General features: G+C 47.0%; 2 protein-coding genes across 2 annotated transcripts; one reads left to right on the plus strand and one right to left on the minus strand.

Moving 5' to 3' along the window:
- The first annotated feature begins 305 nt into the window (after window positions 1-305).
- On the plus strand, window positions 306-19,846 carry PHC1 (polyhomeotic homolog 1). The gene is made up of 15 exons (XM_026867709.1): window positions 306-325; window positions 3,375-3,531; window positions 4,145-4,255; window positions 5,634-5,711; window positions 6,479-6,628; window positions 7,574-7,729; window positions 8,737-9,235; window positions 9,551-10,311; window positions 12,396-12,543; window positions 12,653-12,861; window positions 13,462-13,576; window positions 14,159-14,267; window positions 14,900-15,050; window positions 15,613-15,844; window positions 16,158-19,846. The coding sequence occupies exons 1-15, from the start codon at window positions 321-323 to the stop codon at window positions 16,310-16,312; spliced, it is 3,036 nt and encodes a 1,011-aa protein (XP_026723510.1). The 5' UTR covers window positions 306-320; the 3' UTR covers window positions 16,313-19,846.
- Window positions 19,847-19,959: 113 nt separating this feature from the next.
- Window positions 19,960-23,776, minus strand: M6PR (mannose-6-phosphate receptor, cation dependent). Its single transcript, XM_026867725.1, has 7 exons — window positions 23,764-23,776; window positions 22,594-22,767; window positions 22,215-22,387; window positions 22,015-22,124; window positions 21,682-21,812; window positions 21,019-21,145; window positions 19,960-20,409 (listed from the first exon to the last, which is right to left on the minus strand). Exons 2-7 carry the CDS (start codon window positions 22,764-22,766, stop codon window positions 20,287-20,289), a joined length of 837 nt encoding a protein of 278 aa, XP_026723526.1. The 5' UTR covers window position 22,767; window positions 23,764-23,776; the 3' UTR covers window positions 19,960-20,286.
- Between the last annotated feature and the right edge of the window lie 112 nt (window positions 23,777-23,888).

Raw genomic sequence — 23,888 nt, forward strand, 5'->3', positions numbered from 1 at the left:
GGAACGGCGGGCGGTGCCGGGTCCCGCCGTGCGCGGGAGTCGCACCTGCGGCTGCTCCCCGAGCATCCCCCGGCAGAGTGAATGGGTCCCGGCAGTTTCACGCCTCTGCTCGCTTCGCTTTGAGACTGCGTTGTAGAAAACTACAGTAGCAGGGCGAGGAGTGTGGTGTAGTCCCGGCTGCTCATTTGTCCTCCCCAAAACCTCTGAGCAAACCTTGTGCAAGTCTTACTCATTCGCTAACTTAGTTTCTCGAAGCGACAAAACCAGTTGCAAGGTTAGAAAATGTTCTGCAGGCAGCAGTCACGTGTCAGGGGGACTGGATGGGGTGCGTAAAACTTTTCTACCTCCTACCTAGTGTTCAGTGGCTAAGAGTAGATGTTTGGCCTGACTCTTCTGCTCTTGGACTTGAAAGCGGTCAGGAACTTGTAGACAGGCCACCTGTGGTGGTCGTGGTTTGTGCTGGCCCACGAACTCATGCTTGTGCTGCTCTGTGAGCTAGTTTTCTCCTTTCTCCTTCCCTCCCTTTCTGCTGCCCCGTTGTTCCTGCCATGGTGTTTAGGCCTTTGTATCCTTCTGTGTCTGCTTCTCAGTGTGCAGGTCTAGCTATGGTTAATTTAAGTAATAGCTATGTTGTTATTTTTTTTTTCTTTTCCCCGCAAGGTTTGTTGATTAACTCAATCTTTCGGAAACCCATGGTTTAACCATTTTTATTGGGTTATCCATCTCATGGACCACCTGAGCCAATTGATCTGATAGCCCAGTGATCACTAGATTTTTGTAAGAGGAGGGTGCTGGGAGATGCGCTTGGAGAAGGGGAGAGGGTGTAATCCATGCTGTTTTGTGTGGGAATAGCCTGGTTTTGGATCAGATTTCACTAACACGGAGCTGCATCCTTAGATGAACTTGCCTGGGGAAATACTGTGCCTTTTCACTTTTGTATTTGGAAAGGGTTTTGCTGGATAATCCTCCTTGCTGTGTGTGACTTAAAATTCTTACCACCCTTCTGCCAAGGGAGGTATCTGTGCCCCCAAAAGGCCCTCTGCCTACACAGAGACCAATATTTTTTGATGCCTCTCATGCCAGAGGTGGGATTTCAAGTAGGATGCTGTTTGGGCTAGGACCTGATTTTAAGAAGATCTAGATCGATGTGAAACCCTCAAAAATGCTGGAAAACTTAAGAATCCATGGTGCTGTTTACTGAGGAAAGACAGGTTGGTGGAGCAGAGCACCAAGTCAGAAGCCAGGTTTCTCCTTCTGGTGTGGCTGTTGGGTGTAAGGGTGTGTGCTACGGCTAAGCTGAAACTTCCTTATCTCCTCTCTCTCATGCTTGTGGCATCACAGGTGAGCTAATTTAACTCACTGATCTGGCAGAAAATTATATTTAGGGTAGCTTTTCTGCAAAGTTAACAAGTTGATCTAGGGAGCACCAAAAGTGAGGCAAATGCTGGGAGGAACCTGCACAAGGAGGCTGAGGGTGGGCACAGAACAGAAATAGTCTCCTGATAGTAGCTGAGCTACTAGATGACATGGTGTGATATGTGTAGCTTCACTCTAACTTGCATTTTAACCCCATGCGAAATACTTCATTTATCTACCACAGTTTCTTTCAAAAATATTCTCTCCCTTCTCAATTTTATTTATTTTCAGGCTTCATTTACTTTTTGTGGTGCTGCCCCCTGGGAATATCTTTAAGGCTATTGTCTTCTCCAGAGCTTTTGTGTTCTAGATGGACTTATTGACCAACTGTTTCTAGCTGTAAGAGTTGTGCGTGAAGACAGTAGGGACTAGTTAGGCGGGTGTATGTCTCAGTTGAGGAGAAGACGGCTGCAGAGTGGAATTATGACCCCACTGCTGAAGCAGTGCAGGAAGCTAGTGTTGGAATAGCAGGGAGATGCCTGAGCAGGACTTGAGGGCAGAAGTAAAGATGTGTGGGGAAGACAGCACTGGAGCAGCAGCTATCTGCTTGTCGATTATAGAATCTTCCAGATTTTGGGGAGCTGGTTTGGAGCAGCAGTTCCCTGATTTAGCCAGCCATCCTTTGCAGTGTTCATGCTGTTACCCTACTTTAAAGTCATCTGCTACCCTTAACACCATGAACAGAATTTAAAAAGTTGTCTGGTTGAGACTATTGTTGTGGTTCCTTTTCTGTTGTGCTGGTCTGTTTGTTTATCCACCTGGAAAAAGTTGTGTTTGGTGAAGGCTTTGAAGCTCAAAGTCTCTGGATTTGGAAAGGTCTACACAGGGGCTGTGGGGACCTCGAAGGCTAAGGGTCCCATTTATATTTTGCAGGGGAGCCAGCTGGTGGTTTGGAAACAAGCAGGCTGTTGGTGATGTTGAGACTATCAAAGTCTTTTTTTCTTTCTAATCTTAGGAAGAATGATATCCTTTTAAAAAGTCAGCATTTTCAGAGGAGTTGTTGAATAATCATTTTCGCACTTTCCCTTTTCTGACTCTAAGCCCTCCTACTGTTACTCCCTGTGTAGCCCATGTTTCTTGCTGCACAAAACTTTCTGATCATCCCAATACATTACTCTTCTGCTAAGCACTCTCTTCAGTCTCACTTCTCTTCCTCTTGGCTGATGAAAGCCTTCTCCAGTCCTTCCTCAATCCTGTGGTTCACTGCAACTCATCATTCTGCTGCTGGAAGATCTCTCTGGCTCTGCAATGACCTCTTTAGCAGCTTTCCCCTTACAAGTGTTGCCAGTGAACCCTTCATCCACTCTGCTTCTGACTCCATCCCTCCTGAAAGCAACTTGCCACCACAGATACCACATTCCAGTCTAATATCAAAGTCCTCGTCTGTTGGGAGCAACAAGTAGCTGGAAAATCCATGTGATCAGAGAAGGGAAGAAAGAGTTGAGGGCTGGGGGCTAAACTGGGAGAAGGAGGAACCAAGCCGGTATTTCTGCAGTAGGGCAGCAGAGTTGTGGGATAATTATACCTCTTATGGGCCTGGAGGAAGAGAGGATCAGAAGTTGCCAAAGTGCAGTGAGAGACTGTTACTTAAGTTCACTAGCCTCTCTTGAAGGAGAGGTCATCAGGTCTGGAGCCAAATGATTGTCTGAATGAGCTGCAGCCTCTCCTTCACTCTTGTGCCTTTTTAAGAGTTCAGGATGCTGTAGCTTCCAACTGTGGCACAGCAATAAAAATATGAGAATGTGGGCATTACATTTCTGACTGAATTAATAAAAGATGGAAATCGTGAGTATAATTCCTGGGTAATTTCAGAGCCCTGGCATCCCTGGTCCTCTGATGTAGCAGAGCTGTGCAAGAAGCCTGGTACTGGGATATTCCAGTAAAAAAAGGTGTGTGTGATGCAGTGAAATAAGGTTTGGTTCTTTCTCTAGCCTTAGTTTCCAATTCTTTCGATGTAGATCTGGAGTCCGTCTCAGCCTGAGCTCCTGGGATCCTGTCACCATGGAGACTGAAAGTGAGCAGAACTCCAGCTCCACCAGCGGGAGCTCCAGTTCTGGAGGAAGCACCCGTCCTCAGATATCACAGATGTCTCTCTATGAGCGACAGGCAGTACAGGTGAGACACTGTTATGTTCCGGGATGGCACGTGCATCAGTGGAAGGTGGTGGTGAGCCTTTTCTTGTTCCTCTGAGTTATCATGTGTCAAGGTGGGAGTGTGCTTGAAGGACCGTCATGTTTGCAGATTGAGAAATTCTTGTGCTGGGCCCAATGGTTAGTTCCTGTAGCCTGATACTGTGCTTCATGTTTTATAGGTTACTCCACCAGTGTCCAGCCTCTTATATTTAATGCATACTGTGATCCAGTAGATTGATTTTAGCCTGCTATTTTAGAGCAAATCATTCAGTTTATCATCTGAGTTCCTCTATACAGTGTATATCCTCTGTATACATCCCATACTGGAACGCTTGTCTGTCTGCTTGAGCACACACATCCCAGATACCTGGAAATTTATTAAAGTCTTGCAAATGTGCTTCCCTCTGTCCTGAAATACACCTGTGATTGTTACCAAGTTTGTAGCTGTACTATGTATTTTGATGTGCTAATCTTGTGACTTTGCTTTTTTCATGGAGTCTAGGGATGGTCTCAGGGCTGTCATGTCTTCTTTGCTCTCTCTAATTGCATTTCAAGGGCACGCTATTTTTGACAATTGGGTTTTCCTCTTTCTCTAGGCCCTGCAGGCACTCCAAAGACAGCCCAATGCAGCCCAGTACTTTCATCAGTTCATGCTCCAGCAGCAGCTTAACAGTGCCCAGCTTCACAGCCTGGCTGCTGTGCAGCAGGTGAGTTGCCAAGGGGCAGAAGGAGAGCAATTGGATTGTTCTCTGGGGAATATCCAGAGATTCTCTCCTTATGAAGTGACTTGTGCACCGAGGTCATCCTGATCCATTATGAGACAATGAGTCCCTAAACGCATTGTCTAAAGCTACTAAAACGAGCTAGTAAACTAGAATAGAAGCCTGATGCAAAGATTTGTTTGGTTTTCAGGTACAGAGCAGGGGAAGACAAAATTTGCCATCCCCATGGCAACGCCCCACTGCACTTCAGAGGCCTATGGCTAGCCTCTGCACCTTCTTTAAATAAAAGAAGGGTGGTTAAATCAGCAGTGGATGCAGTAGTGTTTAAAAACTGTATTAAAGTAAACTGTGGATTGTTACTTCTCTGAGAATAAACATGGTCTTGTGTGCATGACATTTCAGGTGGTATCCTCTGAATTTTCTGTCTTGAAACTTAGTGGCCCATGTTTTCTTTACCAGTTACTAGCAAGAGGGATCTGGGGTAAATCTTGTCTGTCCAGGAGGGTGTTTCTTTGAGATATGTTTATACAAATTGGGATGTTTTTTTTCTATGTGTAATTGTTGAGTGGGTTTTTTTTAGCAATTTTGCTCACCTACCAGATTTTATCATCAGTTGAAGATGGATTATGTATGATGTGACTACAGTTCTGTCTTTGTAACAATATCTCCACCAGCAGCTGTCCTCCTTGGCTGTTAGTCCAGCATTTAGTTGTTCTCAAAATCTCTACCTGCAGTTTTATAACATAGAGGGAATAGAATCCTCTCACCAGTTTTGCACAAATCTTAGTTATAAAACTAACTAAACTCGTACAGTGGAATTCCCATGGGATCATAGGGGGGGAGGGAGGCGGGGAAACCAATATTTACATTCCTCCATGAACCATATGTGCTGTAATCTGAAATTTGTTACTTGGAGTGCTATCATTACATTGCTACTAAACTGCCTAACTAGCCCAGAAAATTGCTAATATTGCAGGGAACATTGGGGTGTTAACAGTGGATTTTCAGCATAGGGATGAGGGTTGCAGTGTGTAGCATGGCAGGCTAGGGCAATGGTAGGGTGTATACCCACAGGTGGAAGGACTGGAGGTCCTTTGGTGGACGTATGGAGGACATAAGGGTCTGTTGTCCACTGCCTTGGGTAGTGTGTAGGACTGAACTGGCTGGGGAAGAGGAGGCACGTTGCTGCACCTGATTTGTAGGTCACAGCAGAGATTTGCAGTGGTTAGATTGTGCTCCTGTTCTCTAGAATGGAAGATGATGATAATGATGATGGGACTAGGTGTTCTGACAAAGTCAACTATTTGGGCTGGGTTGAAAAGTTTGTTCCAGGTACTCATTTCTCTGTCAATCTCTCCTGCAGGCTACAATCGCAGCCAGTAGACAGGCCAGCTCCCCCAACACCAGCACCTCGCAACAGACCACCACCACCCAGGCTTCTGTAAGTAACTGCTCCCTCACACACATATCAAAGCCTCACTCCCACCCTCTGCCTTGTTCTTTCTCCTCTTTGTTTTTTAGGAAGGCAGTCAGACAGGGAAACGCAGCTTCTAAGAAGGCTGGGAATCCACAAGATGCAGACAGCTTTGAGGATTTGGGGTGCTGTCATTATTGGTGGGGGTTGAGGAGACCAGAGAAGGTTTCTGAGTGAGAGAGGCCTCTCAGTTGGAAGGATGGACACTGATCTCTCTTTGCTGAGGCTTTGAGGATATGTTGTATGGATTTGAAAAGGATCAAGACTTTTAAGAAGGAGGAGTCATGAGCAACTTGAAAGGGAATACTCTTTATTTTTTTTTCTTGGTCGCAGTAGTAGTTTGTTGTATGAGGAGTCTGGTTTTGTAGTGAGTATTGAGGAACTGGGATTTGTTCAGAGTAGATGAGTTGGTAGGGTAAAGGTTACTTTGTGGGGTTTTTGTCCTTTTCTTGAGAGGCTGGAAAAAAGTATGTATGTATTTTGGATCTCTTACTGCAGTTGCATGCTAAAAGGGATATTCAGGCTCAGCATACAAATGAGGTTAGCATCCAGAGCTTTGGCTAGTTTAGATTGTGTAGCCTCTAACACAAATACTTTTTTCTTCTTGGTCCCCTGTGGGATACAGGAAAAAAATGTAAAATCTCTGTTCTGGCTGTACCTCAGTAAGTGAATTTGTATTTGTTTATTTGCCTCCATCTCTCCATATATGATCTGGGGCTTTTCTCTGTTTTAAGATCAACTTAGCCACCACATCAGCTGCTCAGCTGATCAGTCGGTCACAGAGCGTGAGCTCCCCCAGCGCCACAACCCTGACACAGTCTGTCCTCCTTGGGAATACCACCTCACCACCCCTCAACCAGTCGCAGGCCCAGATGTATCTCCGGGTAAGAGATGTGTACGCAGAATGTGTGCTGACTGTGAATCCCACTTCCTAGCCACTTCACTGTTTCACTGCTTGGGATTACCAACACCTTTAGGCTACCTCTATCTTTAAGGATGACACTGTATTTTAAATTCAGATGGGGAAGCTCTTGTCTCTGAAACCCCAAGTTTAACTCTGGGCTCAGCTGAGGGTAGATGAGCTTTGTATTGTGTGGCTCAGGTGAGATTAAGAACTATGTTTGTCTCTGCATAGATGTTAAAGATCCCATGGCACTTCTTACTAGAGTGTAAATGTGAAAGAGATGTCCTAGACTTGAATATAGCTCACAGAAATAAAGCTACTCTTCTAGTTCAGTGCTAGAACAGATATATGGTAAATTACTCTCCTACCATTGCTGACCTCAGTCAGAATTCAAGTAAGTCTAGAAACATAAATGAACATGAACAAATGTGTCATCCTTTTAATTGCTTTCAACTGCCACTAAATAGAAGACTTTAGGCTTGGCTATATAGTCAGTCTGGGGTTTAGTTACCTACTTGAAAAATATTTTCTGCGTCACTTTAGATACAGACTGTAATCCCCTTCTTTTCAAGCAAGCCTGGCCTTAGATGTATGTCTTTTATCACTGTTTCTCAACCAGTCCCAGATATACATCTGAAAAATCAGTGATAGCCCAGACTTTTAGCCAGCACAGGGCAATCTGTGCGAGCTGGCCCAGGCCCATGTTTAATAGAAGAGTGTTTGTTTCTGTAAGGCAACTGTTCCCAGTTTTCTGCTCCTGAGGGTTATGTTCAGTGTTACAGTGCAGGGAGGGTTGGGGGTTTTGCAATGTGTCATATTGCAGCCCAGTGTTGCTTTGTAATCTGTTTGCTTGTGGTTCGTTGTCTGTCTTTCTCTCTTCCTCTCCGTTCCTCTCATTCCACATCACCCGACCCTCCCTCAACAGCCACAGCTGGGGAACCTGTTGCAGGTAAACCGGACCTTGGGCCGCAATGTGCCTCTTGCCTCCCAACTCATCCTGATGCCCAACGGGGCTGTGGCCGCTGTGCAGCAGGAGGTACCACCCACTCAGTCTCCTGGGGTCCATGCAGACACAGACCAGGTCAGTGACACCCCCTTCCTCTGCTCTCCCTCACCCCACGCTCTGGTCTTGCTCTCCAGCCATCCCTGTGTAGCAGATTAGCTCTGTTTTATCCCCAACCTGTGTCCCTGTGCAGGCAGCAGATTCTGTTCTCTCTTGCCACCCTTTTTTTGTGTTTGCTTTTGCCTCCAGAGATGGAATTAATTTCTGCTTAAAATTTCTGGGGTGAGCCACAGGCTGGATCAATCCCGTCTTCACAGTTTCTCTATTGTCCTTGTGTGAAAAGAATTGTTGAGTTCTATGTCGAGTTTTCAGTCACTTGCAATGAGGAGTCTTTGCTATAGGTAGTATTCCTTCACCCACTTGGTTTGTTTTTGTAAAGATGCCAAAAACCGTACAGGACACAAGGTCTTACCTCCTGCATTCATCTATATGTAAACACAGGGAGCTGCTGTGGCTTCCCATTTCCCTTCTCCTGTCCCAGTCATTTTTGGGATTTCCGGTTACTTAATATTTTTTTCCTCTGGAGCATTTTCTTTGAAGGAAAGTCAGAGGATGGCAGCACCAAAATACAGAGGAACTGGTGAAATCTGAAGGGCTGCAGGCCACAGGTAGATCTGTGGGTCTGCTGAGTGGAAAACCCTGCACAGGGGGAGGAGGCAGCTGGCACAAAAATTGAAAACTGGTCTTTAAAGGGGTAATTCAGTGCTTTTAGAGCTGTGCTAAACTAGGTCCTACCAATGCAAAAGCATGGCAGGCAGGTCTAAAGGCTGTCCCATGCCTCAGGGAATGGCAGTGTCCTCATGTGTCGGTTCAGAAAGTGCCATGAGGTCTTTAACTTCCATCAGAGATGGGGTGGGAGTTCAGGATAATGTTTCCTGGGGAGGGCTGTGCCTCAGCTTTGTCCTGCAGTGTTAGCCAGCTCCCCACATGCAATTTAAACCATGTTGCTTATGTGTTCTCTGCCAAACTTCCAGCAAGTAAAGTATGTAAAGCAAACTGATTCTGTTCTGTATACGTGTTTTTAGGTGCAGAACTTGGCTGTGAGGAGCCAGCAGACCTCAGCTGCTAACGCCCAGCTCCAAGGCTCTGCTCAGAAGGCAGCTCTGCCAGGAAACTCCCAGGCTTCGGGCTTACCGCAGGCCACCAGCACGGGCCAGACCTTGGCAGTGGCTCAGGCCTCCTCTGGCAGCGCAGGCCAGTCCCTCAACTTGAGCCAGGGGTCAGCGGGCAGTAACGGTGTCTCCGGGGGTGTGGTGGCAAGTGGTGGGAGCCAGACCTCAGTGGGATTGAGCCAGACCTCCTCAGCAGGAGCCACAGGCAGTTGCCAAAGGAAAGGCACAGGGGTGGTTCAGCCGTTACCGGTAGCAGCTGCCCAGGCCGTGACTGTCAGCCAGGGAAGCCAGACGGAGACAGAGAATGCAGCCACAAAGAAGGGCGAAACAGACAGTGGTGGACAGCAAACAGTGGGCATGAACCTGACCAGGACTGCTACACCAGCACCCAGCCAGACGCTGATCAGCTCAGGTAAGTGCAGACCTGTCCCTTCTCTGCGAGCCCCCTGGGCTTTCCCAAGAGTGCCACTTGAAAGCCCAATGGTGAGAGGTTTTCCAACATGCCTCCCAGCCTCTGGGCTCCTGGAGGTTTTTCTCTAGGTGTTATCCCTCTCTATTAGCCAGAAAAGTTGATTTAGTCCCTCGTGTCCTCTGCCAGTCAGCTGTTAGTCATTTTGGAGCTTAATGACTCAAACCAGTGCTGTGACTGTCTGCTGTTGTTGTTGTTCCCAGCTGCACTGTTGATAACTTTTGCTCTCTCCCCTTTTCCCACTCTGTGTTTGCACAGCCACATATACTCAGATCCAGCCACACTCGCTGATCCAGCAGCAGCAGCAGATCCACCTGCAGAAGCAGGTGGTGATCCAGCAGCAGATCGCCATTCATCACCAGCAGCAGTTCCAGCATCGCCAGTCCCAGCTCCTCCACACAGCTACCCATCTTCAGCTGGCCCAACAGCAGCAACAGCAGCAAGCACCATCTCTGACCCAACAGCAGCAGCAAGCTCAACCTCCGCAGCAACAGGCTCCACCTCAAAACCAGCAGCAGGCTCAGACCCTTGTGGTACAACCTATGCTGCAGTCCCAACCGCAGCCTGTGCAGCTCCAGCAGGACAGTCCTTGCCAGCCAGCCACCAAGTCACCCATTCCAATTCAGTCAAAATCTCTGGTCACCCCCATCAAACCACCTCAGCTTGGGCCTGCCAAAATGTCGGCAACGCAGCAGCCTCCACCGCACATCCCTGTGCAGGTGGTGGGTACTCGGCAGCAGGGCTCAGGCCAAGCCCAAGCGCTGGGCTTGGCTCAGATTGCTGCAGCAGTGCCGACGTCCCGGGGAATGCCAGCCGTGGTCCAGCCTGTTTCCCAAGCCCATGCTGCTTCCCCATCATCGTCTTCAGCTCCAGCATCCTCACAGGAAGCTCCTCCTCTCACCACAGGGGTGAATTTGGCACAAGTTCAAGGCACAGCCCACATGGTGAAGAGCCCAGCCTCCTCTCCAGTTGTGGCTCAGATGCCAGCAGCATTCTACATGCAGTCTGTCCAGTTGCCAGTAAGTGATACCATTGAGAAGGAGAATAGCATATGGATTCTCTTTGTTCATTCCTAGGACACCAATCGCAGCCCAGGCCCAGGTCAGTGGGATGGGATGGGTAAGGGTTTGGGTAAAGGGATGTGGAGACTTTTTCCTCTCAAAAACACTAATTCCAGTCCAACCCTTTGGGTTACTGACTACAAGCATTTCTTTTCTACGTTATCGTTCAAAGGCTTGCGTGAGGTAAATAGGTGAGACTCAGACCCTGCCCCAAATGGGGTAGGTGTCCACGTCACATACTAAAATATCACATTTAACAGTGTGGCTGTGACCTTGGCTGGCTGCTGGGTGACCACCAAGCTGTTCTATCACTCCTCCTTCACAATAGGACAGGGGGAGAAAAATACAACAAAAAGTTTGTGAGTCAAGATAAGGACAGGGAGATCACTTACCAATTACTGTCACGGGCAAAACAAACTCAGTTTAGGGGAATTAATTTAATTGACAATCAGAGTAGGATAATGAGAAAGAAGAACAAATCTAAAAAACATCTCCCCCACCTTCTTCACAGGTTCATCTTCATTCCAGACTCTCTACCTTCTCCCCTTGAGCAGTGCAGGAGGACAGGGAATGGGGGTTGTGGTCAGTTCATAATGTTTTGTCTCTGCTGCTCCTTTCTCCTCATGCTTTTCCCTTGCTCCAGGGTGGGATCCCTCCTTTAGGAGACAGTCCTTCATAAACTGCTCCATTGTGAGTCCCTCCCACGGGGTGCAGTCCTTCAGGAACAGACTGCTCCAGTGTAGGTCCCCCACGGGGTCACAAGCCCTGCCAGGAGCCTGCTCCAGTGTGGGCTGGCTCTCAGCAGGGTCACTGCTTCCTTCAGGGTACATCCACCTGCTCTGGTGTATGGGCCTCCATGGGTGCAGGGCTCAGCTGTCTCACCACGGGCTTCACCACAGGCTGCAGGGGAACCTCTGCTCTGGCACCTGGAGCATCTCCTCCCCCTCCTTCTCTACTGCCCTTGGTGTCTGCAGAGTTGTTTCTCTCACATATCCTCACTCCTTTCTCCCAGCTGCTGTTGTGCAGTATTTTTTACTCTTTCTTAAATATGTTATCACAGAGGTGTTACCAACATCACTGATGGGCTTGGCCTTGGCTGGTGGCGGGTCCATCTTGGAGCCAGCTGGAACTGGCTCTGTTGGACATGTGGAAGCTTCTGGCATCTTCTCACAGAAGCCCCCCAGCTACTAAAACCTTGCCACATAAACCCAATGCAAACAATAACTGGCTTCTTTGTTGTCTCTCTCAGGAGAGAGATGAGAGCTGAGTGGGCCATGAAGATTGAACTCCCCTCTCCTCGCTGGGTGTGGATACCTCTGGGTCAGAGACCCCTTGCTGTGTGGTAACAGCCACTACTCTAGGCCTGAGGGTCCCCTATGCAGAGGCTACGCAGAAGAACACAAAGATGGCTCATATTCCACAGGCCTCATTCCATGCTGCTTTAAATTGTCCAGCTAGAGCCGGCCTAACTCCCTTGGGACAACAGCACTTTGCCATCTCAGAGTCCCTTAGCCAGTTGCTGTGACTGTTTTCTAAGCTCTGGCTGCTGCTTCAGGGAGGTGTCACAGAATTTGTCTGATTTTTTTTTTTTTTTTTTTTGAGTAGGGGGACAATTCTGTTGTCATCCAACATATGCCCTCTACTCTTTTTGACTCTCCTCCATCAAAACTGATCTGATTTAGCCAAAAGTCTGTTTGGAAACTGCTGGGTGACTGCCATTCCACTTCTTCCTGGAATAATCCTTTATGGTTCACACAGTGTCTTGCTATTATTATTATATCAATGGATCAAAGTGAATTGGGACACCAGATCCTAGTCACAGTGGCATGGTAGTGAGTCTTCTGGAGTTTTGCTCCCTGCTAGGCACATGCTCCTAAGTAGAGATATGTACTGTGAGGGAGCTAGAGGAATTTTCCAGGAGAAGGAACAAGGCTGGAAATGATGTACAATGGAGCAAAATGCATCTTCCTTCTGCTTTTGATCTGTCTTGTTCTTTGCTTTGGAGCTTCTCTCTGCTTAAGTGTTCCTCTTTACTCACACAGGGCAAGTCTCAGACCTTATCAGTAAAGCGCAAGGCAGAGTCAGAGGAGGAGAAGGAGGAGTCACCTGGTGTCAGTGCACTCCTGCCTGCCAGGTCCTCTCCTGTGACAGACAGCCCCAAAAACATGGAGGAGAAGAGTGGCCTTGGAGGTGAGGTACAAAGAAGACCTCTGCTTGTGTGTGCTAATGGTCTGATCTTTTATTCTGTTTGAAGTAGATGGAGCAAAGGTAACTGACTCTTGTGCTGTTAACTTCCCAGATAAATCTGATCCTGCTGCTGTTGCAACCCCAAATACTGCCTCAAGTGAAGGAGGATCAGTCACCCCCACCTCTGCTCCCACCCCAAACCTGGCAATGGTGTCACGTCAGATGGGAGACTCCAAACCCCCACAAGCCATTGTCAAGCCCCAGATCCTGACACACATCATTGAAGGCTTTGTTATCCAGGAAGGAGCAGAGCCCTTTCCGGTAGGGATTATCTGCTGTGGGGGAAGATGTAGTGCTCTTTTGGGAAGGCGGTGAGCTTCCAGCTTTGGACAGGAGTTTCTTTCCCCATATTCCAACTCAGCATTTTTAGCCTGAGACACAGACAGTGAAGAGGAAGGGAAAGGAGGGAGGTGCCACACATGAAGCAAGGCATTAATAAGTGGTGGCATTAAAGAGAGTGGGTTGGAAGGAGTAAAACAGGTGTGATGGGAACTGTTTTCTCCAGTAGTCCTCAAAGTGATAATTTATGCAGGAGTTGTAAGAAGGTTCTTCCTTCTGATTTTTAGTGAGGAAAAGATGTGCTGCATTTTGAACAAGCAGTGAGTGAAGTTAAAGCAAATACGGGGAAATGCAGCTACATGGAATTGGAGGATATTCAAGGCAGATAACACTTGGTGATCTTTGAATGAACCAAGCCTGTGAGTCAGGAAGGAGTAATAACTGCTCAGCATCTCTCCTTCCCTAGTAGGCAGAGGGTTTCTTCTGAGCTGTAATAAGGTGTGAGCAGCATCACACCTTGGAGAGGGTGGTGGACACAGCCAGTCCTTTACTGATGGCCCAACTCCTTCTCTTCCTGTCTAGGTGGGTTGTTCTCAGCTGCTGAAAGAATCTGAGAAGCCACTGCAGGGAGAGGCTCCTTCTGGCCAGAGTGAAAACCTGTCCAGCAATTCTCCGGGAGGGGACAGTGCTTCTATGGGTGAGTTACGGCACCAAGAGGCCTAACTAGTGTTACTGAAAGCTTCTGCTCTGTGATAACTGTATCTAACTTTATACATTATGGGCTTGTATCTCTTCCTGCTAACTCCTTAAGAGACCCAAACTGTGGACCTAGGATCTTCTTGTCTTGAGTACCATAGGACAATATTTTTATGTTGTTAATATGATCTAACACACCCTGTGTCAGTAGTAAGCAGGAGAATTCAAACTGTACCTGTCTCTAATGACCCTGAAGGCTGCGAAGGATGCGTGGACACAGCAGAGAGTGCAGTGATGGGACATTTCCCACACGGCCTTGTAGGATATGAGGGATATGCTATTTTTTTGCTTCTCAGTATTGTTTCAATGAACAAGGAGAAATAAACTGCTTTGTTCAATATCCTGGCATCCTAATTAGTAGAGCTTCTGCCTCTCTTTCCTCAGCTTCTTCCCCAAGCTAACTGCTTAGTAGATTCAGTAGAAAACAGTGCTTGGAATATGTCTGCTCAGAAGAGTAGTGGAATGGAGAATTGTGTGATCTGCTTCAGATCATCAACTGGTGTATATTTCTGTGTTTCACTAGAGCTTGATAAGAAGGCAAACTTGCTCAAATGTGAATACTGTGGAAAGTATGCCCCAGCAACTCAGTTCCGTGGCTCCAAGAGGTTTTGTTCCATGACCTGTGCTAAAAGGTAATAGTAAGACATAATCTTTGTTTTCTCTGACTAAACATTCTCTAGAACTGGGCATGTGCCCTTTCTCCTGGTAGTGTAGAACACTTTAGAACATCTGATCCTCCCTCCATGGGATGCACTGGCCACAGAGATCCTTTAGGACTCTAAATGATTTGTGAATGCTTCTAAGTCTGGAGGGGTGGATGTGGTGTTTGAGTGTAAACAGGACTTCTGACTTGCACAGAAAACGAAGTGGAAGTTCTGGGGCTCCAAAGAACTTCTTGACTGACTAAAAGAATGTGTTCTGGTGGCTGTCTGCTGCATTGGTACTAGACAAAGACACAATGGGAGCATTGGGGAGAAGTTAGACTAGTCATTGCTGCTTCCTATTGGTACAGAGTGCTTGTTATGGGTCTTCTTTCCCTCAGGGGAATGACTTAATTGACCCTTTAGACGTTACATCAAGACTCTGGTGTCCAAATATTGCTTGTGTCTGAAGTCTGGACCTGGTTCCTTCCAATGGGAAGTCTTAGAAGGAGGGGGAACAGAACTTGATGTTAAAGAGGAGTTTTATCCCCATCTAGAGGAAGAAGCAGTAGGTTTTGATAGTTGCCATTTCCTAACTGCTGCTCTGCTTCTACTTATTTAAGGTACAATGTTAGCTGCAGCCATCAGTTTCGGCTGCAGAGAAAGAAGATGAAGGAATTCCAGGAAGCTAACTACGCGCGTGTGCGCCGACGGGGACCACGGCGCAGCAGCTCTGAAATTGCTCGAACAAAGATCCAGGGCAAGCGCCACAGGGTAAGGATATAGTCAAGGCAGGGGTCAAAGCTCTCACTGCTGGATGTGCTACTTTCTTGTAATGTAGTCATACAGGGTACGTCAGGTGCACACTGACAGTTGTTGCACAGGGCATGGGGAGCTGTTCTAATGGCTCATCAGCTGCAGAACGCGGGTTCATGTTTGTATTTGTTCTGTTTGTTTGCTCCTGTGTGTGTCTTAGAGGTCTCAGTGAGTGAGATCAGCTGACACACTTTGTAGAAAACAATTCACTTTTCCCATATGATTAGTGTTCTTCCACATGAATGATTCCAATCAGATTATAGAAGCATCAAATGAGCTTCAGTGGTGATGTGAGGAATGGACTGGGGGAGAATGGGGAGAAGGAAGAGGGAGGGTAAAGTCTCCACTTTCTGGCATCAGGGAGCTCTTGTGTCAGCTGCTTCTGGACCAACAGCCTGAGACAATTGTCCCAGATCATTGGGATGACTTCTGCTGTTCTCAGTGTCTTGGTTTTGCATCTAGTAGATGTGAATTTCTGGCAAAACACCTTTTGTTTCCTTTCTTTCCTATGGGCTTGTAGGGCCAGGAAGACTCGAGTCGAGGCTCTGATAACTCCAGCTATGATGAAGCTTTGTCCCCTACATCTCCAGGGCCCCTGTCAGTAAGGGCCAGTCATGGAGAGAGGGACCTGTCAAACTCTAGTATGGCCCCACCTACCCCAGATCTACACGGCATCAACCCAGTCTTCCTGTCCAGCAATCCCAGCCGCTGGAGTGTGGAGGAAGTGTATGAGTTCATTGCATCACTGCAAGGTGAAGTTAAGATCCTCTCCTGCACTCCTGTATTCCGGTAGCATGGGGTAATTTGTTGGTTCTCTTTCTGAGAAGAAAGTGGTGTCTAATGCTTTTATTGTACTTTTGTACATGTTTCTGAATTGGAGTGGGTGATACTGATGCTTTATTTCTCAAGCAGCCTGTGTCCTCAGGCAGACTGGGGACTAGAGTGGGGAGGGGGGTCAGTTAGACTCCTAGCTTGCCTCCCGTACTTGCCAGAGGCCTGAAGAGTGGGAACAAGGGCAGTGCCCAGGGCACATCTGTTTCTCAGTGCTGGTTTTTGGTTTCACAGGATGCCAGGAAATTGCTGAGGAGTTTCGGTCACAGGAAATTGATGGCCAGGCCCTGTTGCTTCTGAAGGAGGAACACCTCATGAGTGCCATGAACATCAAGCTGGGACCAGCTCTCAAGATCTGTGCCAAGATCAATGTCCTCAAGGAGACCTAACAGCTCTGAAGCCAGAGGTCTCACTTCTGCTCTGACCCCAGGGTCGCAGGGCAGCTGCTAGCTTTGGAGCATCCTGCTGGGGCAGGGAAGAATGGGACAGTCCCCTGTGGTCTTGCATTCAAGAATGAGATAACTGATTGAAACTGCCATGCACAAGCCCATGTCTTGGTCTCTTAATGGTGCTACAAGGGGGAGGAAAACTCCTACCTGGGGCCTTGAAACATCTTTCCCTCTTCCTGATTTGAATATGCCTCTCCCGTATCCCACATGAAGATGTGAAAGGGAACTCCTCCTGTCTTAGCAGACTTCTGAAAGGGAACTGCTCTCACCCTTTTTTGCTACAGCAGGTCTGCTAGATCTTAGTTTTGAATCTCACTGTGCCAGAACTTGAGGCATAGGAAGAGTCAGCCCCACACGGACATTGGGAGCAGCTGTGCCTGGGGCATTTAGGAAGGGGAACTAGTAAATTCCAAGTGACAAAGGTGGACAAACGAGAGTTTGAGCAAAAGGGGCTGCTGCTGTTCCACTCTTAAATACCCAGACTGCTCATGAACTGGGTTGAATAGCCATTCCAGCATGCATACCAAACCTGAAGGCCTGTGGCAATAGGAGCTGCCTTAGCTTTACTGTCTCCTGTAGAGAATGCGGACTGAGGACAAAGTGTTGCGGCAGCTATCCACTTCAGATACTCCTCTCTGAACCAGTCAGAGGAGGGTTTATCCTGAGTACTTATGACAAGGTGATGGGAAAATTGATGGGGAGGGGGATTGTCTTACATTAGGGAACCCTGCAGCACTAGGTTTGTCTCCCCATTGTGCTAGGGTGTAATTTACAGATCCAAAGCAGTCTCCAGAAGCGCCAAGGCTCTTCATAAAATGGGCTGGGGTTTTGGTTTTTTTGTGTTCTTTTATCAGTTTGTATTATTTCTGTGTCTGTCTTCATTATCCTCAGGAGAGCTTACGGGACAAAGTTTAAGCTGGCAGGATTGTATTGCCTGCCTTTTTTTTTTTTTTTTTTGTTGGTGTTGTAAAACAAATATTTCTCTTCTTCAGTTGAAAAAAAACAAAAAAAACAGAATCACACCCTCCAACAACTGAATACTGATCCTTTCATGTCACTTCTCCCTTCCAAGGGGTAGAATCATGTTAAAGTCCCTCCCTTGCAGCCCCTCCAGGTTGGTTGGGTTTTTTTAAGGACCAAATGTGTTATTCTGAAGTTTTGTAACCAGATTGCCAAAGGTGAAAAACCTGGTCAGAGTTCTCTTCCAGAAGCACCTCTGCTTCAAACAAACAGGCAAAAAAACCCTGAAGACATTGCATGAGGAGGCAAGTGCCCCCTAGAGCCGAAAAGCTGAAAGCAAGATGATTTTATAAACCGTGTGTCTCAGCTTTTCTGTTTTCAGAAGTTTCACTTCTGTTCACAAAACATAAGACAGTTTTGTGTGGAAGGCACCTACTGTTGTAGGAGAGCTGTAGTGGTATGGGAGGAGGACTAATAACACAGCTAGGAAAACATTGGAGATCTTTGGAATGGGCTCTTTATTGACCCATGTTAAAGAGAGGAGGGAAGGTGCTTAGAAGGTGGATAAAATGTGGCAGCAGCTTCCTAGTCTGAACTGTACTGTTGAGTCCCACTTTAATGACATCATTGGCCCTGAGAGAATTATGGGGCTTCAAAAAAAAAAAAAAGGCACAAAGGAAGCTGTCCATGCTTATACCCCAGTAACACTACTTGGTCTGATGTAATTTGGGGGCAGGGAGCAGGGAGGTTACAATCTCTAGCAGCAATCAGCAGAGGAAGGCTGCCCTTAAACCATTTTATCTGTAGCAGGCTGGGTGTGGAAAACTCCTGTTTAGTTTGACCCATGGCAGGGTCAGCAGGCAGCTAGCCTGCCTATGGTACTAGCTACTTCTGAGGACCAGATTTTATTTCAAAGGGGAAGGCTTCACTTCTTCCTTTCATGTTCAGTGTTCTTAATAAAAAAATGCTTGTTCAGGCTTTGCAAGTCTGGCTACTTTTTAATCCCCCCTCCACAACCTGAACATAAATGTAGTGTTTGAGAACTACAACTGTCATAAAAAAGTTCCTTCTGATTTTTATTGTTGCAGAAATACAGAGTATAGGAAACTTCTTATCCATGACTACCTGAGCTTTTAAAGTTCCAGTTTTGAAAGATGTGTATACCCCTCCATCTTAAGCCCCAAAGACACACAAAGTGGCAGCAAAACCCATGTATTAACAAGAAGAGACCTTCTTCCTGGCAAGAGTATTTCAGGCACAAGGCACCATGCACTAAGGACCCTTCACCTTTGGGTAAATGAGATGGTCTGGCACCAAAGAAAGCTCCTGTTACATCAGCACACTGCTTTACCGTGTTTTTTGGTCGTTTTATTTTTGAAAGTTGTGTTTTGTACAAAAAAAATTCCTTAAACACCACCATGAAAAACAGTAACAACAGACTTGGTGACTTCCTCTTTTTCCCCATGTTATGAGAAAAATTGAGACCATAACAAAAGTCAAAAAGCAGGAATTGTTTGCCCGCTCTAAACCCAGCAAGAAAGCAGGGCCATCCCTTTTCCCTCTGCATCACTGTTCAGATTCCTTTGGCAGTACTAAAAACATCCCAACCTTGTCTGTCCTCTGCTGTTAACAGTAGTGGCTTGCTTATTCACAGTCTCTGCCAGTCTACACTAGGGCAGAATGGGATTGCTTAGAGTCTAGCCCCTCAAATAAAAAGCAACTAAGAATCAAGGTGCTAAGTTCCTGAAGGTTCCCATCAAGCCTCATGACTCAGCTGTACCTGCTTTTCATCAGAGCCCCAGGAGAAGGTCGTTCTCACTCCCAGCCAGTAGCAGTATGCAAGTACCATCTGCACAGGGCAAATACCTTAAGACTGGCCTGTACCATTCTTAAGTGGACAGCTTATGAAAGCAGGAGTCCTTTACACAGGCTTCTGTGGTTCCTTTTTTATAAAAATAAATGTCAGGGGAAAAGCCTCTGCCAAGCAAGGAACTTTTGGAGAGCATGAAATCACAATGCTGACAGTGACGGAGCTGTGTGGGCAGTCACCTCAGGAAGCTTGTAACAGAACTCATGGGGCAGCTACCTGTCTTGTTTTGCCTTGACATCAGTTCCAGTCTCAGCAGATGTTTCCTTAGCAGCACATAATTTCCTTTGGCTTCTCCATGATTGAGAAGACTTGAGACAATATCTTTGCTGAACTGGAAAGTCACAAGACCATATTAAACTCCTGTAGTTTTTTAGCATTGCTCCTCTCCAGTGTGAGAGGATAGCATGCATCCCTTTACATCTGTTGAAGGAAACGGGTGTGTTACCTTCAACATATTGCCATTAGGAGAAGAAAAGACTGCAGAGGTGCTAATGCCTCTTCCACCCCCACGGAGTCTGGCATAGAGCACTCTGTGCAGGTTATGCTGGCAGAAACAGCGTGTAACAGTGCAGAAGCTAGAAAAGCTGAAAATGCATTCAAAGAAAAATAATTCCAGTGTCTTACAGATCCTGTAAACCCTAGGGGAAAGAGAAAAAAAAAAAAAAAGATACGAAAGATCCCTCCTACAGTCTCAGCTGTTTTAACCCATGGCCTCCTTTTCCTTTCCCATTCTGCACCCATCCATGGCCCTTCTTTGCCTCTCAGTGATTCATCTCCCATTCCTCCTCAGTGCTGAATGCTAATACTGCTTGCTTTCTGTCTTCTGCTCGACTCTCAGCACTTCTCCTCCCCTCCAGCTCTGCTGCGCTTTTAAAAACTTAAGACAGCGTTATAGCACAAGACATGCCATCAGGGACCAGTGCTGTTCACACCCAGAGGCATCCATGGGACTTGACACACCGGAGACAGCAAAAGCAAACAGCATAAAGAAAATCAGAAGTAAGAGAAGGAGAACTGGCTGGGAGACACCCGGCTAAACAAGCACTGGGAGATGGGGAGAAAAGAACTCAGTGCTGAAAGCCTATCACATCGGTAGCAAGTGGTCATCCCGTTCTTCCGACTCCTCACCCAGCTGGTCATCGCCCACACCACGGTACGCAGCTGGTGCATTTCGGGGCTTAGATCGGCAGACAAAGTCACAGCCATCCTGCAAGCACAGGGTATCGCACCAGAGTCAGACACTATGCAATTGACTCAGCATCCAAAGCAAAGCAGCTTCTGTCATTTCTCTTTTTGTTATGGGCTTATGGCTAGCTCTGTGCTAGCCATGTGGGACAGGTCCCCAAAACTTGTCTTGACAAGAGAAGCATGCATACAAACATTCCGCTCGGTCTTGAGAGTTCTGGGCATACTGATTAATGAAGCATGAAGCAACATAAGACCAAGAAGAGCATGGAGGATAAACAGCACTGCCAACAGTGACCAAGAAAGGGTTCCAGGGAGTCACGTGAACATTTCACAGTCCCTAGCTTAACATTTCTACCAGAAAAGTATCATCTACTACTGAGCATGTGTTTAGTTTGTTATGTAGCAGTTGCAGGATATTAGCAGGGAATCAGTCTCAGAAAGGATTCAAAAATACTCAAGGGAAAAAAAAAACCCACACAAAAACACAGCCTCTTCTTCTACCTCAAGGTATACTACCCTGGTGGCATGTCTACCCAGCATACATAGTCCACAAAGACAAGGCAGATGCCATTTTCTTCTGTCCTAATATATGGATCAGGCTGCAAACATACAGGGACTTTTCACTCACCGCCACCAAATTGCCCAGATCTTGCCAGAAGGCAAAGTGAGGAAACTGTTCCATGCCTTTTGCTCCCACTACAAGGCGCTGGTAGAGGAACCCACCAATGATGTAGACTGCAATCAGTGAAGCAAACCTGGAGGGAAGAATTAAAAATCAAAAAGCTGAGGAAATCCTATAGACAACCTCTTCCGAGCCAGCTACCTGCCTCAGATTAGTATTGGAGCAAGTAGATGAACACCACTCATGAACAGAGCTATAAACAGAGACCAGACCAGAAAAGATCCTCAAAATATTGATTTGCTAGTATAAATCTTTCAGCAGCATTACACAAAGTAGTGTCTCTAAGTGCAAACACAAAAAAAACGAGTCAAGACTTCTGGTCTGAATTCCCAGCTCTGGCCAAGAGTTGTACAATTTTAGGAAGTCATATCTTCCATGTTTCAGTGCACTTGTCTGTAAACTATGAAGGAAGATATCTACAGGGAATGAGCAGCTCTGCAGCATCAAGTCTTGAGCAAGAGCTTTAGTCCAAAAAGCTCAGAGGCCTGGTAACATCTAACAGTGGCTGTGGATAGGTACATACAATTATCTAATCTAGTATAGCATTTGCTGTGTTTCTAAATGGCACCAATTATGGCCCAGACATGAACAGCTCTTCAAATGACTCACGTGATCAGCAGAATGGAGCCAACGCTGAGATGGGAATCCTCAGCTGGACAAGCCACACTGCTGTCCATCTCAAAGAGGTAGAAACAATCCTGCTCCTTTTCCCGCTCTTCTGAAATAATGCTGAATGAACTCTGCAATTTGGGAGAAGTCATGTGAAAATACACCCAGGCATGATGAACTTCACCAGAAGACAGTTTTATCACTGTTGGTGCAGCTCAGCAACAGACACTGGAGGACAGAAGAAAATCTACTGCCTCCTCAAAGCCCTTCTGCTTAGAAACAACCGTTTGTGTGGCAGCCTCCTGCTCCTCTCCCACCTCATGTGTCACTCACCGCTGTAACTCCCTGCTTGCAAGAAATCATTATCACAGCTCTTCTCTTCTCACCACTGCAGTGCCTGCCGTATGAATCACCCCCTTTATAAATCAGCATGATCCAGTCACCTGCCAAGAAAGAAACAATACAGGCTGCAAATCCAGATCAGGAGGTGAAAGGTAAATACTGAGTAAGAAAAGTACTGAGTGGAATCTTACTTCCATTGAAGACCTGGGTTTCATTGATTCTTCCTATCACTGTAGTCTTTCCATTCTGTCTATCTGTTTGCACCAGGCCGCCAAAATCATGCAAGGTGCTATTGACCTCCCTACACACCCTGAAACTGTAGACGTAGTTTTCTGTTTTGCCTTTCTCCACAGTCACGTTAAACCTGCAGCAGGGAGAGGACAGCACAGACAGACCATAAGATTACGAAGAACAAGGCTCAGAGCAGCGGACACTTAAGACCCGGAAGCCAGTCACAGCCCAAACTAATGGGGGAGCTCATTCTGGCTGTCTGGCCCCAAATCTCCCCCTCCCCTTGTCCTGAGGGTAGGCACTGCGCAGCCCCGAGGCCTACAGGGTGTTGTACTGTACCTCATTTCACTCAGGGGCTCTAGTTTCTTCAGCAGGGCTCTTTCCATTTGCGACTCGCTGCTTTCATCACCAATCACATCACAGCTCCTCTCTTTTGGCTGTTCAGCCCCCAGATGGACAGCGAGGGCCATAAAGACTAGCAGCACAGCAGAGGTATGGCAAGGTGATGACATCCTAGACACACACCACAGAGAACATGGAGGATTTACTGTTTCTGCCCCCTGTAAACTAACTTCAGCAATGACTGAACTCTTGCTCATCCTGACTGCAAAAAGGAGAAGTCAAAATCTAGAAACATCTCAGAGCTTCCAAGAGGGACTTAAATCTGAATTTCTTGCACAGTCAAAGACAATTCACTGGGCCGATCTGGGATTCTTTTCCAAATTTTGCCTTGGGACCACAAAAAGTTTTGATGTCAAGCACATTAATTAGCATTGATTCAGCCACAGCAGAGCCCAGCAGCCTGAACACTGGAGTAAGTTGCCATCACTCATTATTGCATTGCACTGAGAAGCCAGTCAGCAGAAAATTATTTACCAGGCCTCTTTCGCAGCTCTCTTGTGAAGAGCTTGCAGGGAAGAGCCACTGTGATTAGCCAGGATCTGTTTGTTCAAGTGCCTTAATCTTAATAATTATGTTATCTTTCTAGTACTACTTCAGCTGAGAATCTGTAAGTGTTTAACAATGCTAAGCTGCAACTTCACAGAACGTTTTCTTCTCTTTACACAGGGGAAGAAAGAAACCAAGACATCCTTTGTAAGATCCAACCAAAGAGGTAATAATGAAGATAATACCAAAATCTAGAAGATTTGGCTTTCAGGTTCATGCTAAAAATCACAGATGAAACACTCGATGATTGCACCAGCCAACCACAGTGGTGCAACAGATTCCTCTCTGCTTCCCCCATCGCAGATTTCGGAAAAGCCGGCACAAGGCGACCGAAAGACCCGCAATAAAACAAGAGCCTGCCAAGGGGACTGAACCTAACAATCACCCCCAGTCCCCGGGGTGTCCACCGTGGCAGTTTACAGCTGCCAAGGCAGCTCTGGGCGCCGCAGAGGTCAGATGCAAATGAGACGAGGTGCGATGTGCTGAAATGAGGAAGCGAGTGACACAAGAACTCGTGATTCCTCTCTCAGAGGGCCAAAAGCGGAACCCTGCCTTTCGCACCGGCCACGGCTTCTCTGGGAAACTCGCCGGCAGGCGCTTCGCTCACACAAAGTAAAAAGCGATGCGGCTCTTCCCTTCCGCGCGGCCGGTTACCGCCCCGGCTGGCGATTCGGCGGCCGCCTGCC

This window comes from Athene cunicularia (assembly GCF_003259725.1).
Source record: "Athene cunicularia isolate RWA chromosome 1 unlocalized genomic scaffold, athCun1 chr1_part2, whole genome shotgun sequence".
In the NCBI taxonomy this organism is placed as follows: domain Eukaryota; kingdom Metazoa; phylum Chordata; class Aves; order Strigiformes; family Strigidae; genus Athene; species Athene cunicularia.